The 15,435-nt window shown below is 36.2% G+C and overlaps 1 protein-coding gene across 1 annotated transcript; it reads left to right on the top strand.

Moving 5' to 3' along the window:
* sri (sorcin) lies at positions 1-8,389 on the top strand. The gene is made up of 8 exons (XM_073871767.1): positions 1-153; positions 2,177-2,248; positions 4,517-4,586; positions 4,748-4,791; positions 5,024-5,171; positions 5,602-5,715; positions 5,802-5,860; positions 6,997-8,389. Exons 1-8 carry the CDS (start codon positions 115-117, stop codon positions 7,021-7,023), a joined length of 573 nt encoding a protein of 190 aa, XP_073727868.1. The 5' UTR covers positions 1-114; the 3' UTR covers positions 7,024-8,389.
* The last annotated feature ends 7,046 nt before the right edge of the window (positions 8,390-15,435 follow it).

Genomic DNA, 15,435 nt, shown 5'->3' with positions numbered 1-15,435 from the left:
TGATCTACTAGACAAAGGCACTCCCATTACGGAAGAGGGCGGAGCTTCATACATTAACAGCATCAGCTTGTCCGGTGTTGTGTGCAGTCGAGAGATAATCGCGCATTAAACAACATGAATTATCCGGGATACGGTGCACCAGCTCCTGGAGGGGTAAGATTTGTGTCTTTTTTGAGTGTTATGTAAGAAACATCAGACGCACTGCTCGAGATCTTGTATAGTCGAAGTCTAGTCCGAGCTTGCTCAATGTAAATCAAGACTTCACTTCTGACCAGTCGGCTGTAGATTAAAGATATATCCTTATTTTATTTTACAGTGTCCACAGCAGAGAGCTGTTCGTTATTATGTTGTGTAACTAGTCTGTTAAGACCGGAACAGTTGTGAGAGGTTTATGAAATAGATTTTACATTTACTTGTATATTTATCAGCTATTAAACCTCGGACTCGGACAACCTCTTCCTGTCCGGGAAACCAACCCCATTATGCTCCTTAAGTTTCTCAATATTAAATGCAACTTTATTGCACATCTGCCATTTACTGCTGTAACTTGAGCTGGGTGTGTCAATGACAAACATACATACATACATGCAGTAAATAGGTGTGTTCGAGATCATCCGGCGCTGCGCAGACCGATCGGCGAGGTTTGCCGCTTGCAGTCGAGGGAGGAACTGAAGACGGAGCCGTCAAGCCGGACACCTGCTGCTTGCCGTAGTGACGTGTGCGCCGTGTTTCCTTGTTTTTAATCGCAAATGAAGTGAATTAGATGCTGAATTTGATAAAAACAAACCTTTTAATAAAAAGTTGCAACCAGAAACATTTTATATCGAATATTTTAATTGCTGCTTATACTGTATACCCGAAAATAACGGGAAACAAGTCTATATTATTAAAATACCAATATAGTTTGGAATTTTCCTTTTTATTTTATTACACGACACAATATAACATATTTAAGCATATTAAAGTGTTTTTTCCTGTTTTAAAACATGAATTTAGAATGTTTATTAGTGGAACTAAAGGTTGGATTAAACTTGAAACGCACGTGATCGTTGTCATCAGTGAGGCAGCCAATCACGTAAAGCTGTTACGTCATCACAACTCCGTGCAGCCGCTCTGGAGAAGCTGCACCGGCTGAGCTAGCCGGCTACTCTCGAAACGCTCTCGCGGTACTTAAAACCCATATGACACAGTCACGTGCCTGCAGCGCCAGCTGAAGTCGGACAAACTTACTAACCAAAATGCACTGCTTCAAGTCAGCCGCCGATCGGTCTGCGCAGCGCCGCATGAAGTCGAACACACCTAATGTGTAGTAAGACGAGGTTATGCATTGTGGGTAATCTGCATGTTTATTAAAATTAACCTGACTTAAAATGTTGTGACTGATATTTAATCAGCAGAAAAGTTTAGTTGTATCCTGTTTTCTGCATGATGTTTAGTCTTATTGCAAATACATTTATATTTTAATAAAAACTAAAAAAATAAAATGTTTTTGCTTTCAAGTGTAACTAACTAATCACTTATGTTACAAGTTATCCTTAGAAAATATGATCAAACTGATGTTTCAAATTTACTGAAAATATAAGTTCAGTAATAAGGTCAGTAGGTATAGGCTACGTGCTGCACATTTATCCACTATGCAATTGTATAAAAACGGTTTAATTTTGATGGCCAGTCCATTATTACAGCAGTCTTTTCTGACAACAGAGAACTATAAAGCAATATTCTTTTGCTTGGTTTGACACTTTGAGCTCTGTTTGTGATTACTCTTAAGGAAGGAAATGACACACTGACTAGGATTAGATTAGGATTTTGTAGATGATTTTGTTCTGTAAAAAAACTACATTGGAGAACGACAATTCATTTGTGTTAAATCTGTATCCATGATTTGAATAATGTAAAAGATTCTTAGAAGAGAATGTCATTGGTCTTATTTGCATAATGTGCAGATGTAAGCACAGTGCATTTAAGAAGGTAATGAGAGAAGAGACGACATCAGATTACTTTCACAATAAACTTATTTGTACGGTATTTGATTGTAATTTCTCTGCATGTTTTGTAGCTAACAAAGTGTTATATTTTGACAAATATTATATAACTGTGAGGGATGTGACACCTATTTTGAATAATTTGATCTTGTGTGGGACTAAAGCCAGCCTCTTCCACGTTTTCCCTGTAGTTTGGAGGTGGATTCCCAGGACAACAGCAGCAGGACCCTCTTTATGGATACTTTACTGCAGTTGCTGGTCAAGTAAGATGGTCTCATGTACTCTGCCAAAGTTATTATATGTAGTTAATTTAATTAATAAAGACCCTCTTAGAGCTTACGTCATGGTTATGTCACGGCACTAACTGGAGGCAAAAACAAAAGGTTTTTTTGGTGAATTGATTACTATGAGCAAAACCATGGTTTAACTATGGTTTTTGAAAACCATGGTTGTCAAAACCACGGTTATTTTGTGGTTACCATGGTTTTACTACAGTAACCATGTTTTTTTGGTTTTAACTGTAGTAAAAGCATCGTTAATTTTCGTAAGGGTGCTGCCACTACCAGGCCAAAAATCAGACAACAGGTTAAATGCAGTAAAAGCAAGCAGTCTGGACAGAAACGATCATCAAAAAACTTGTACCATTCAGCACGTACTTATAGACATCTGTTGATTTATACTCCATTAGTTACTTTTTACTATACATGCTCAGTTTCTCTACGAGCTAGGTGTAGAATAGGATTTCCCAATCCTGGTCCTCGAGCCCCCCCCTCCCAGAAAGTTTTAAGATGTCTCCTTATTTAAAACACCTGATTCAACTTATCAGCCTCCTTCCAAGGAGTGTTCTTGTGGACTTGTAAAACATCATCAAACGCAGCCCAAGTACTGTTCCAAATCAAAGTTCGCATCAAGCCAAGTTCACATAACATCCCCAGATGTGTTCTTGATCCGCCCATTTTATCGAGGATGCATCAGGAGGGTACTTGGGCTCTGTCCCAAATGGCACACTCCGGACTTGTGGTCCTCCACAGAGTCCACACTTTGATAACATCATGTAGTGCAGACTTTAGGGACCCTTGATGTGAGTCCACGTGGGTGCACCGGAGTCGTATTTTGCATGAGAACTCCTCACTTCCGTCGTCTGATTGGTCTGATTGTTCTTTCGCAAGGACTTCTGGGTTGGTAAAGTGCACAAAGCCTGCTGCAGTGCGGGCTTCGCTGAAGACCGCATCAAGGGGGCAAAGGAGGCGCTGATGAGCACACTTAAAAGCATAAAAATGACAGATGGACACCCTACGGACTCGTAGACTAAGCGAGCACGCGCAATTTAAGGCCACGAGACCGAAAGTCCACATAAGTGCGCCATTTGGGACAGGGCCTTGTGCGGATTTCTGACAGCCAAGTTTCCCAGAATGCATTTCGCGCCAACGACTATAAAGCTTAAAGCAGCTTGCACAATATTTGAAATATTACTCTTTCTGTGTCATGAAATGTAGTTTTAAGAGCTGTTTAGTCGAGAATATAGATGAATTAACTTCAAATATGTGGTCAGTTAGTAAAGATATAGCGCCTGTATTAAACTTTTCTTTTGGATATGTGAGTTCCGGACAATCAGCGGGTGGTCAGCGGCGTTTACACCGACGAGGGCAGCCTCATCTCGGCAAGTCCTTCTGAAATTTGCCGTGATCTCAGTGCAGCTGCTCTGCCCTTCGGTGTCTTATGGTCAAACATAAAATATTCCCTTTGGTTTGGATATATATCTAACTGGCATTTATTTATAATTATCTTTATTAGTCATATGAAGTCTGTTATTTGTTATCCTTTTAACTGTAGTACATCACTGTGCTTTACTTTAACTGGATGATTTTCTTGTGTTTATTTCATGTTGTACAATCGTTTAGTGGTATGAAAATAAATGGTTTTATAATAAATAAATTGTTTTATATCGTACTTCATTTAGTAAAAAAATAGATTAAAGCTAATCAGCGTATTCACGTGTTGCCTTAACCCATATTAGGGTTTTTGCATTTGATATATTTCGTTAAAAATACATTAAAATAAGAATCTTTTAATAATCTTTTTCAAAGATTAATAAATGATGGAAACTATATTGCTCATTGTTACTTGATGTTAGAGAATGCATTTATTCAAGTTAACAAATAAAGAGTTTGGTTCCAAAACCAGATAACGCCTCTTTCCATTTTTATAAAATATGTTTATTATTATCATCCTATCATGTTTTTTTGTATTTTATTTTGCTACGTAGCTGTTTTTTTATTTATTCATAAAGGCTTAAATCAAAACAAACCAACTGCAGTTTGATTGATATTAATTGGGATGCAGAATAAAAAAATCAAAAAGTTGGTTTTGGAACCAAACTCTTCAAATATAACTCTAAAGTCTTACAGAGTTTCACACATGCCGGTTGCTTCGCTTAAACCAGGGTGGGGTTCTTTTTAAATATAAAGTGCTTAAACTCTTATAATTGCTGCTTGTGGGTAAATTATACAATTGATCATTTTGTTATTTAGGATGGTCAGATATCTGCTGAAGAACTTCAGACTTGTCTGACTCAGGCCAACTTTTCTGGTGGCTACAGACGTAAGAAAGTTCACATCCGTGTCTTAATGTCATAAGTTTGCCATAGTTATATACTGCATGAATTTTGTTTATTAAGATTGTATTAGAGGAAATAAGAATTGCGTTCTAGTTAAATTAGTGAGCTTCATAGTACTTTTAACACTCATTTAAATTTTTTGCAGCTTTCAACATTGAGACGTGTAGACTGATGATCAGCATGCTTGATGTATCCTTGATGTCACACTGAGACAAATTATAAACAGGAGGTTACATACTGGGCGAGAAACACTTATGTGTTAAATAATGTGTTCACGCGACCCGACGCTTCTCCCCAGCGCCTGGTGTGTGACCTCCTTAGGTTTTAAAGGCATCATACTACTGTGCCCTGATTGTTGAATGTAGTGCAAATTTTCTATCGAATTGAAGCTTTCATTTTCCATAATTTAACTGTTCAATAGAAAGACATGTCTTGCTCAATGGGTTTTAATGAGTTTAAGGAGTTGTGGATGGTGCTGACTGGATGGAGGCAACACTTTATGAGCATTGACAGAGACATGAGCGGCACAGTTGACTCGCAAGAAATGAATCAGGCTGTCACCTCTATGGGTAAAATACTTATTTTAATAATTATATTTCACTTCAATTATTTGTAAAACATTTTTTTTTAAATTGGGTCATTAAAAATTTGGTTGAATAAGTTTCTTTTTATGATTGAGTTTACACGGGGTAAATGAAAAAAAGATCTGTAAATAAAAAGTTTAAAAAAAAAGCATTTCTAAAATAATCATCTGTGGTATCTGTGAATTGTTCTTACTTTTCTTTAAACTGAGCCTAGACCCAAAATGAAAATTCTGTCTTCATTTTCTCATTGTTCTAAACCTGTATGAGTTTCTTTATTCTGTTGAACACAAAAGAAGGCATTTTGATATCTTTAGCACTTTGTCTAGGATGTTTTCCCCAGAACTGCCAGCTTTGATTATTGCTATTGTTAATTGTTTCTTTTGAGAATAATAGAAACCTTGTGATGTGTGTGCAGGCTACAGGTTGAGTCCTCAGGCCATGAACTGCATAATTAAGCGTTTCAGCTCTCATGGAAAGATCGCATTTGATGATTATGTTGCATGCTGTGTCAAACTGAGGAGCTTGACTGGTAAGTATCCTCTACTTTTTCAGGGTATTTTTAATAAAATTCTGAATGTAAATGGGGCAAATCATTTGCATTGGTCTTGTGTTCAGATCTGTTCAGGAAGAGAGACCAGGCTCAACAGGGAATGGCAACATTTCAGTATGATGATGTAAGTATTCAGAAGATAATATCCTAAATATTATGGAGTAAAAGGATGTCGTTCTAATAGAGTATTTAGTACAATTCGTATTTTTTAATAATACATTTAGTTATATAATTCCTTTTTTATTTAGAGTACAGGTACGTGTCTCTGTAGTTCAGCAGTTAGGGCACTGATCAGAGAGTCAGCAATTTCTTTCTCAATCACAAAATCCTTACAGTGCACCTAAATGTTTTCCCTTAAACATTCCACAATGCACCGCAAAAAACTGGGAGCACTGGTGTCCACTATATGTACCTGGAAGTCGCATTACATTTCCTGAAGCCTCTCAGATAAAAAGCGCACAAGCCAAATTAATGAACATCATTAAACTGAACTTTGAAAAAGACTTCCATTGATCAACATTATCAGAAACACACATGCCTAAACCGGTAGGAAATACAATACATTTGAAAATTCCTATATATGGACATCAAATTTTTTTGTTGTTTGCACCATAATACTTAATTCTGTGTAACTGGAACCTGTTGTACACAGAACATGAAGCGGTGTAATTGTCCATGTTTAAGAAAAATATTTGGTTATTATATTTATTAGTTCTTCCTAACCATAAAATAGCTGGTAGAAATCTGAAAAAAGACAAACCAAAGCTCAGGAGGTTAATAATTATTATTCATAATGCACTTTAAACCGCATTTAAAAATATAGTCAGAAACTGATTGGTTCTGCATGTTTTTGATTAATACCAGTGATAATGAGTGGTTATAATAAATGGAAAATGACTAGGTATCCTATTGTGTAGTGAGCCAGGCTTTTTACTAGTGCCTGAACTAGTGTATGCATTAAACTGATTCATGATTGAGGGAGCTACAGATCTGTTCAATCACACTGTATCTTAATAGGTATTTATACCATGCTGTCGATAAAGCATATTTGAACATTTTTTGTGTCTTCATTAAAAGAGAAATTAAATTCAAAGTGAATAAATGCTACCTACAGAAAAAGAAGATGTCATAGCTAATGGTTTTGGGAAAGCTGATGTAATTAATGCTATCACAAAATGCAGATGCCTTAAAAATACTTACTTCACAGGAATGCATTATTTATTATTCATTTATTTTTTGTTGCATTTCTTTTTTACACAGTTTATCCAGTCCACCATGAGCATCTGAATGAAGACTCTGGGTTCCTGCTATCCATAAAAACCCATAACGCGTCAAAATGTTGTTTTTTTACTAATTTGTTTCCTCATTTTGTGGAAATCGTGAGCACATTTTTGTAGGTTAAGCAATTTCATCCACAGCTGCAGTTATGGACATGGAAACTTAAACCCTAATCCTCGGTTCGGGCCAAATGTGGACAAATCGTAAAACCAATTTTTTATACAAATGGCTTTATACTGTTTATACACTGCTTATTTGAACAATTTAAATATATAATAACATTTTATAATTTCTGAAATTGTACTAGATAAATTAGAATATCAGTCTACTCAAAAGCAGTTAAATTTCCATTTACCAAAACAAGTGGCAAAGTCATAAAATGTGCTCACAATTTACCTTACACTCAGATATATTTGATAGAAGTCAACACAGGCTGCTATGATGTATGTATGTTATATGGAAATCATTTCTTATATCACCTTTGTCTTACAATTTCACCACAAGCTAGTACAAATACTCTAAAACGAAATAATATGATCATTTTTGTTTAAGACTACACATAGCCGGACTTCACTGTTAAAACAGTATGTCAGCGTGGAACAGAGCTCCATCTCATTTCATATTATAACGCTTTCAAAGTGGTTATTTAGCACTGTCAACATCAGAATTTTATTTTGTTTAATTTTAGACTTCCTGTAATTCTCTGTGATTCTCCTGTTGCTAGGTTTGACCAAAAATGTGAACACCATGAAAATAGCTGAGGTTTCTATATTTAATAAGGTGTTAGACCACTGTATGCCTTTAATGCAGCTGCAGACCTTACAATAGATTCATATATCTTTTGAAAAGTGTCCAGTCAAATGTTGTACCATTCATCTATCAGATCAAGAGAGATTGGAGATCTAGAAGCACTTGTTTTGGCATGCGCCCTATATGATATAAACGATCAGTTTGTTTTTCATAGCAGCTACACAAATAATTCATATAACCACTAGGGCTATAACAATGGGGGTTTGCACATTTATTTTGCTAACTCTTGTATCTTATTTCTGTAACACTTTACAATAAAGTTGTGTTTGTTAACATTAGTAAATACATTAGCTAACATGAACTAACAATGAACAATTGACAATGACTAATGTTAGCAGTTACAACTTTTCATTAAGCGTTACCATTATTTCTAATTTAGCACAATATGTGTTTTAATATCTTAGTAATGTAGTTATTGGGTGTGTTTTTCCTTTTTGTTTTAATATAGGAAAAATGATTTAGCATCATGTTCAGGGTCCCAGATCAACAATAGAATAATTCAAGCTCATTTACAGTCATGTTCATTAATGTGCATTGTTCCTGTAAATAAAGAAATCAAAATGTGGCGTGTGCTCACTGACTGAATTTATCACAAACAGTGTTATGTAAGGTAGAGATGAACCGTGCAGTGTATTCAGACTCATTCTTTATAACAGGACTTTCACACTGTCAGCATTATTTATTAGCCTTTGCAAGACATTTAAGTCATTTAGCCTACTGTTTCAGTGAGGAAAATCATTCTTTACTCGCTTTCTCTACAGTTTATTCCTAGTTTAAATAGTGTTGTTTATCATGCTGCTAAGAAAACTGCTAACTTTCAGCTTGTTTTGTCTTGTCTGCCTAAAAGAATACGATGTGCAAACAATAAAATTGACACATAAAATCAACAAAACATTTTTTTCTTTAACCTTGCAGCCTTTTGTAACACAGGTATCTGTTTTTCATATTTCATGATACCTTGGTTTAAATACGGTTCTGATGCAGTGATGTTTCTGTGTAAATAAAGGGACTTTAGTCAAAAAGTATTAAGGCCACATACTTATACTCTAGTGGGTCAGCTAGTTAAGTCTTCCAGCCTGACCAGCTAAGACCAGCTTGACTATAGTTAAAAAATGGCCAAACCCCTCTAAAACCAGGCTGGGAGACCAGCTAAGACCAGCATCCAGCCAAGGCGATTTATTCAGCGCAGACATACTGTAAGCTCCCCATCATTACATCATTTGTTAAGATATCAACAATGCTTTCACAATTTACCATACAACGTCTAAAGTTAATTCCAAATCAGCCACATCTCTCTAGAATACTGACCAAGGTTAAAGCAAGAGTTAGAAAAAATAGGGGTTTGAGATGTTATTCACTTTACACAAACTGTATTCAAATGTCAGTCAAATTCAGTTGAGGAATAGGGCCCAGGGTTGGGTCACTATTGGACAGAACACACTGCTTGGTTAAAATGACCCAATTGCTGTTTTTAAACCCAACTGCTGGGTTGTTTCAACTCATGGTTGATTGAAAATACCCCAGCAAGTTGGGATAAAAACAACCTAGTACTTTTTTATTTTCAACATGTTTAACATGAAGTTATCATAGTTTCATGCACAGTTTTAAACACTATTGTAATTTTCAAATTAAGAATTATTTGTTATACACCCACCTAAATCATTATTAGGAACACCTGTTCAATTTCTCATTAATGCAATTATCTAATAAATCAATCACATTGCAGTTGCTTCAATGCATTTAGAGGTGTGGTCCTGGTCAAGACAATCTCCTGAACTCCATGTCTGAATGTCAGAATGTGAAAGAAAGGTGATTTAAGCAATTCTGAGCGTGGCATGGTTGTTGGTGCCAGACGGGCCAGGCTGAGTATTTCACAATCTGCTCAGTTACTGGGATTTTCACGCACAACCATTTCTAGGATTTACAAAGAATAGTGTGAAAAGGGAAAAACATCCAGTATGCGGCCGTCCTGTGCGCAAAAATACCTTGTTGATGCTAGAGGTCAGAGGAGAATGGGCCGACTGATTCAAGCTGATAGAAGAGCAACTTTGACTGAAATAACCACTCGTTAGAACCGAGGTATGCAACAAAGCATTTGTGAAGCCACAACACGCACAACCTTGAGGCGGATGAGCTACAACAGCAGAAGACCCCATCTCCACTACAAATAGGAAAAAGAGGGTACAATTTGCATGAGCTCACCAAAATTGGACAGTTGAAGACTGGAAAAATGTTGCCTGGTCTGATATATCTCGATTTCTGTTGAGACATTCAGATAGTAGAGTCAGAATTAGAAGATGGATCCATCATGCCTTGTTACCACTGTGCAGGCTGGTGGTGGTGGTGTAATGGTGTGGGAGATGTTTTCGTGGCACACTTTAGGCCCCTTAGTGCCAATTGGCCATCGTTTAAATGCCACAGCCTACCTGAGCATTGTTTCTAACCATGTCCATCCCTTTATGACCACCATGTACTCATCCTCTGATGACTACCCAGCTAGAAATAAAAAGTTCTAAGAACGTTCCCTGAAAGTTCCAGAATGTTCCCAAAAACATTCTGCCAACGTTAAAAGCGGCTAGTTTTTTTTAAGTTCTAGGAACGTTTCTGTTGTCTGAACGTTAGAGTAATGTTACATTTTACCATTTTAAACGTTATGACAATGTCATGTTTTAATCTTCAAACAATGTTTAAAACAACAGCTGTTTATTATATTGACTTGTTTGATGGTTATGTAAATGATAGAGAAACATTGCATTTTATTATTTTATAAAACATTATTTCTGTATGCAGTAAATATATTGCTGTAGAAAACTCAATTCACTTACTAGGTTTAGATGTTGATGTTTGTTTCATTTTAAGTCACCCTTATTGTGATTAGTGTTTGTTTTAGTTGGTCTCTTGACACTTGACTTTTGGCTTGCTAGTTTTTTCCTGGTTGTGTTAACTTTGTGTTAATGCACCACATTTGTTATGAACATGCCAAGTTAATAGTGTTATTCTGTGGCCGTTGGTACACAATGGTAAAGATCATCACCCAATTCATTCACCAATCAAAACTCCATCTTCTGTCAAAAATGTAAACGAGATCCAGCACCTTCACAGCAGTTTGTCATTAAGGAGTTTTAGAAACTTTGGACAAAAAATATCTGCTGTATAACTGGGATGCACAAACATCAAGAATCAGACTATGAATCTCAATCATGGTGACAATTAAATGAAAAACTTCATGCTGCATTGCATGCTGGGTATTAACAAATTACAAACCTCTTTCAGGACTCCCAGCATGCACTGCAGCATGGATAAATACAGATTTTTTAAACAATTTTAATTGTCACCATGGTTGAGATTCATAGTCTGATTCTTGATGTTTGGGCATCCCAACTATACAGTGGATATTTTTTGTCCAAAGTTTCTAAAACTCCTTAATGACAAACTGCTGTGAAAGAGTTGGATCTAATATACATTATTGGCAGAAAATAAACTTTTGATTAGTAAATGAACTAGGTGATGATCTTTACCATTATGTACCAACAACCACAGAAATACACTAATAACTTTTCATAACAAATGTGGTGCATTACCACAAAGTTAACACAACCAGGAAAAAACTAGTAGGCAAAAAGTCAAGTGTCAAGAGACCAACTAAAACAAACACGAATCACAATAAGGGTGACTTAAAATGAAACATCAACATCTAAACCTAGTAAGTGAATTGAGTTTTCTACAGCAATATATTTACTGAACATTCAGAAATAATGTTTTATTAAATAATAAAATGCAATCATTCTCTATCATCTACACAACAACCAAACAAGTCAATATAATAAACAGCTGTTGTTTTAAACATTGTGTGAACATTAAAACATGACATTGTCATAACGTTTAAAAATTGTAAAATGTAACATTACTCTAACGTTCAGACAACAGAAACGTTCCTAGAACTTAAAAAAAACTAGCCGCTTTTAACGTTGGCAGAATGTTTTTGGGAACATTCTGGAACTTTCAGGGAACCTTCTTAGAACTTTTTATTTCTAGCTGGGTACTTTCAGCAGGATAATGCACCATGTCACAAAGCTCCAATCATTTCAAACTGATTTCTTCACTTCACTGTACTAAAATGGCCCCCACAGTCACCAGATCTCAACCCAATACAGCATCTTTGGGATGTAGTGGAACGGGAGCATCGTGCCCTGGATGTGCATCCCACAAATCTCCATCAACTGCAAGATGCTATCCTATCAATATGGGCCAACATTTCTAAAGAATGCTTTCAGCACCTTGTTGAATCAATGCCACGTAGAACTAAGGCAGTTCTGAAGCAAAAGGGGGTCAAACACAGTATTAGTATGGTGTTCCTAATAATCTTTTAGGTGAGTGTACATCAGAAATGTATAACAATATGATGAAACAATATAATGTAATTATTTATAATTGAAGAGCTCAGATGCAAAATAAGTGTGAAGTTAAAATGCTTTTTTACAAGACAATATAAATCAGACGCTTAATGGATTCTGCCAACCAAAAGTGTTTCCGAATGGCCTGAGGCCGGAATAAAGCGGATTTAAAAGTAATTGATAAATTTATAATACATGCAGAGAGCATTCGGTCAATATCATTATCTCAATTTTTACTGAGGGGGCTTTTAGCGGCTTTTCTATCTGAGCATTGTTATAATACCACCTATTCCCTAATCGCCACAAAGATTTGCTTGCTTCTTAAGTGACACAAGATCCATGAGCTTAAAGGATTACACCACTTTCATAAAAAAAATCCAGATAATTTACTAACCCTCATGTCATCCAAAACGTTGATGTCTCTCTTTTGTTCAGTCGAGAAGAAATTAAGTTTTTTTTTTTTTTTTGAGGAAAACATTGCAAGATTTTTCTCAATTTAATAGACTTTATTGGACCGCAACAGTTTAATGCAGTTTAAAATTGCAGTTTCAAAGCAGCTTCAAAGGGCTCTAAATGATCCCAACTGAGACATAAAGGTCTTATCTAGTGAAACAATTGTCATTATTGCCAAGAAAAAAAGTACTTTTAAACCACAACTTCTCATCTTGCACCAGCCGTGTGACACATCAGTGCGACCTTACGTAATGCGTAAGCCTGTTGAAAGGTCACGCATGACCTATGCTCTAGCGTTTACAGGTGTGGAGAAGAGAACCGTCCCGACATTGTTGTTATAGGAATTATTGTTGAAAATGGTCTGCAAATGTGCGATTTAAATTTGTGACACGTGACCTTTTCACGTAGGATGCAGAGGATTTCAAAATAAGACAAGAGGACATTGAGGACATTGAGGAGATTGAGTGATTAGCTAAAACAAGTTAAAACTACAAGCTTATGCATCATACGCTCGGCATAATGTGCATTGGCCACTACTGGAAGCAAATTATTATAGTTTATAAAGTTTTAAAAAGGTATATTTTTCATACAAAATCACATCAAATGCCCCAGAAGGCCTTTATTAAACCCCTGGAACCGTGTTGATAACTTCTGTGAAGGACCGATGCACTTTTTTGGGCTTGAAAGTCGTGGACCCTGTTTTCTACTGTTATAAGCTTGGAATAGCCAGGACATTTTCTAATATAACTCAAATTGAATTGTAAGATAATGGACAAATGTATCTCAGATGGCTTTAGGGTTAGTAAATCATGGGGTAATTTTCATTTTTTGCTGACTTATCGCTTTAAGTCCAGCTGCACATCTTTGCTTCATCATCCTCCATTATACAGTATTTGCAAGCTGTTCTTAATGGGAAGTACTTGTCATCAGGGACTTTTCTTATTCTGTCCATCTCAAAACAAAAGAGAAAAGATGCATCAGATAGGACCACACAATAAATTTAAATTGCGATGTAGAAATATTGGAGCAAGTGAAGCAACGTATTGATTTCCAGACCAATTTAACTCTGGCAATGCATATGATTTCAGCACATTCAATTCAATTCAATTAGTACTTATATTACTAATATTTGATTATTTCAAAGCAGGTTTTTATAAAAGAAAACATATAAAGTGGGAAAGTATCAGATATACAGTACCTAGAATACAATAGAGTATATGTCGAGCGTCAAGTGACCAAACCAGAAAATGTGCTATCTTAAGCTTGTTATTGTTATTCAGAGCATTATTTTCACGCTGATATGTAGAACTTCCGCTTTCAGCGATCTTTGTGCATGGCTACTTCCGGAGAATGACTCAATTGAAAAAAAATAGATTAATTTAGGGTAGTAATTTATGTTAAAATAGCTTTTATTTGTGTAGACGTCACTAGTTCACTTTTGTAAGCGTATGGTGCTGAGATGCACCTAATGATGTTTTTTGCACTGCTATTCTAGCCTGACGTTGTCATACTCAATTCTAGTCAGAATTTGAGTCTGATACCGCTCCATTGAGCTATAATTATGAGGCGTGTCTCAACCGAAAAATGCCTCTGCACTCAATTGGATAGACCTACGACCAATCAGAGCAACGGAGTGTATGTTGAAATTACGTCTTTGCAGCCTGACCGAACTGCTAGTTATTTCGCTACGACACTAACATTGTGATGATTATACTAAGTCTGAGTTAGCGAATGTACATCAACACCTACTATGTTTACAACATTTCGTTTATATCACAACATGAAGTATTTACTAAGTCATAGAGTATGACTATCTCTTACCATTTGTACGTTAGGTGAACTTCATCCACGACGATACCCTACGTTGGCTTGAAAATATTGGAGCCTAGCATGTCCCTCCACTTATTAGACAACCACGATTCCGGGCTTCCGAAAAGAAGCTGGCAATGACCGCTAATTATATCCATCTCGTCGTGCACGCAGAGTTGCCTCGCCATGATAATAGGTATGTTGCTAACTCCGCTGTCGCGGCTGATTTTTTGGTTCCGCTCAACGAAACCCAAGATTTCCTCAGGCGGCGCGCGGTGTTGTGGAAAATACTGCTTCTGTTGGTTTGTTGATGGTGAAATTTCTGAGTTTTAATTCTTAACATCACCGGAAGAAGCATAGGTACCTTCTCGTTTTCAGTCACCACCTTTTATGTTTCACTGCTGGCCGTGCGAGCTCGCCAAAGTCTGTTGTTTGTAAAATCATCGCTGTTTTTACTGAAGTTGAGTAAAGACATTCTTGAAATTGTAAAGACATTTAGTTTAATTGCTAAACTACAAGTGGACGAAATTTTAATAAATTTGAACGACTACCAAAGGTGGTTTTACCTCTACCAAAATCTGCTTGAATGGTAAGAATGGGGAGCAGCCATGCAGCCATGCAGTAGATGTCTGTATATATAGACTGAATAAAGAGTGTTATTTGGTGTAATTAGTGGTTTGTTTTTTTATATATCTGACTTTTCAGAAGTAGAATATGTAGAGGATATGGCAAACAGCTTATCCTGAAAGATTCAGGTCAATATCTTAAAAATTTAAAAGGTTATAGCTAAAAACGTCATAATTTTCATGATTCGGTCACACATTTTCTTGAATTTTAATGGAAAACATGGGACCAAATAAAGTGATGATTTTCGAGTTTCAAATGGCCAGTACTTTGTTATTCTTTAACCCATATACATGATCTTGGTCTCATTTAAAAGCTTGTTTCAAGCTCT

The sequence above is a fragment of the Misgurnus anguillicaudatus genome, chromosome 10, assembly GCF_027580225.2.
Source record: "Misgurnus anguillicaudatus chromosome 10, ASM2758022v2, whole genome shotgun sequence".
NCBI lineage: Eukaryota > Metazoa > Chordata > Actinopteri > Cypriniformes > Cobitidae > Misgurnus > Misgurnus anguillicaudatus.
Note: the sequence above shows the minus strand (reverse complement) of the source record. Positions and strands in the feature narration are given on the sequence as shown.

Bases quoted from the DNA above. Each gene is read 5' to 3' on its own strand.
- sri (XM_073871767.1), top strand. From the start codon at position 115: ATGAATTATCCGGGATACGGTGCACCAGCTCCTGGAGGG. The intron at 154-2,176 runs GTAAGATTTGTG...TTTTCCCTGTAG, and splicing joins GTGCACCAGCTCCTGGAGGG to TTTGGAGGTGGATTCCCAGG. The intron at 5,716-5,801 runs GTAAGTATCCTC...TCTTGTGTTCAG, and splicing joins CAAACTGAGGAGCTTGACTG to ATCTGTTCAGGAAGAGAGAC.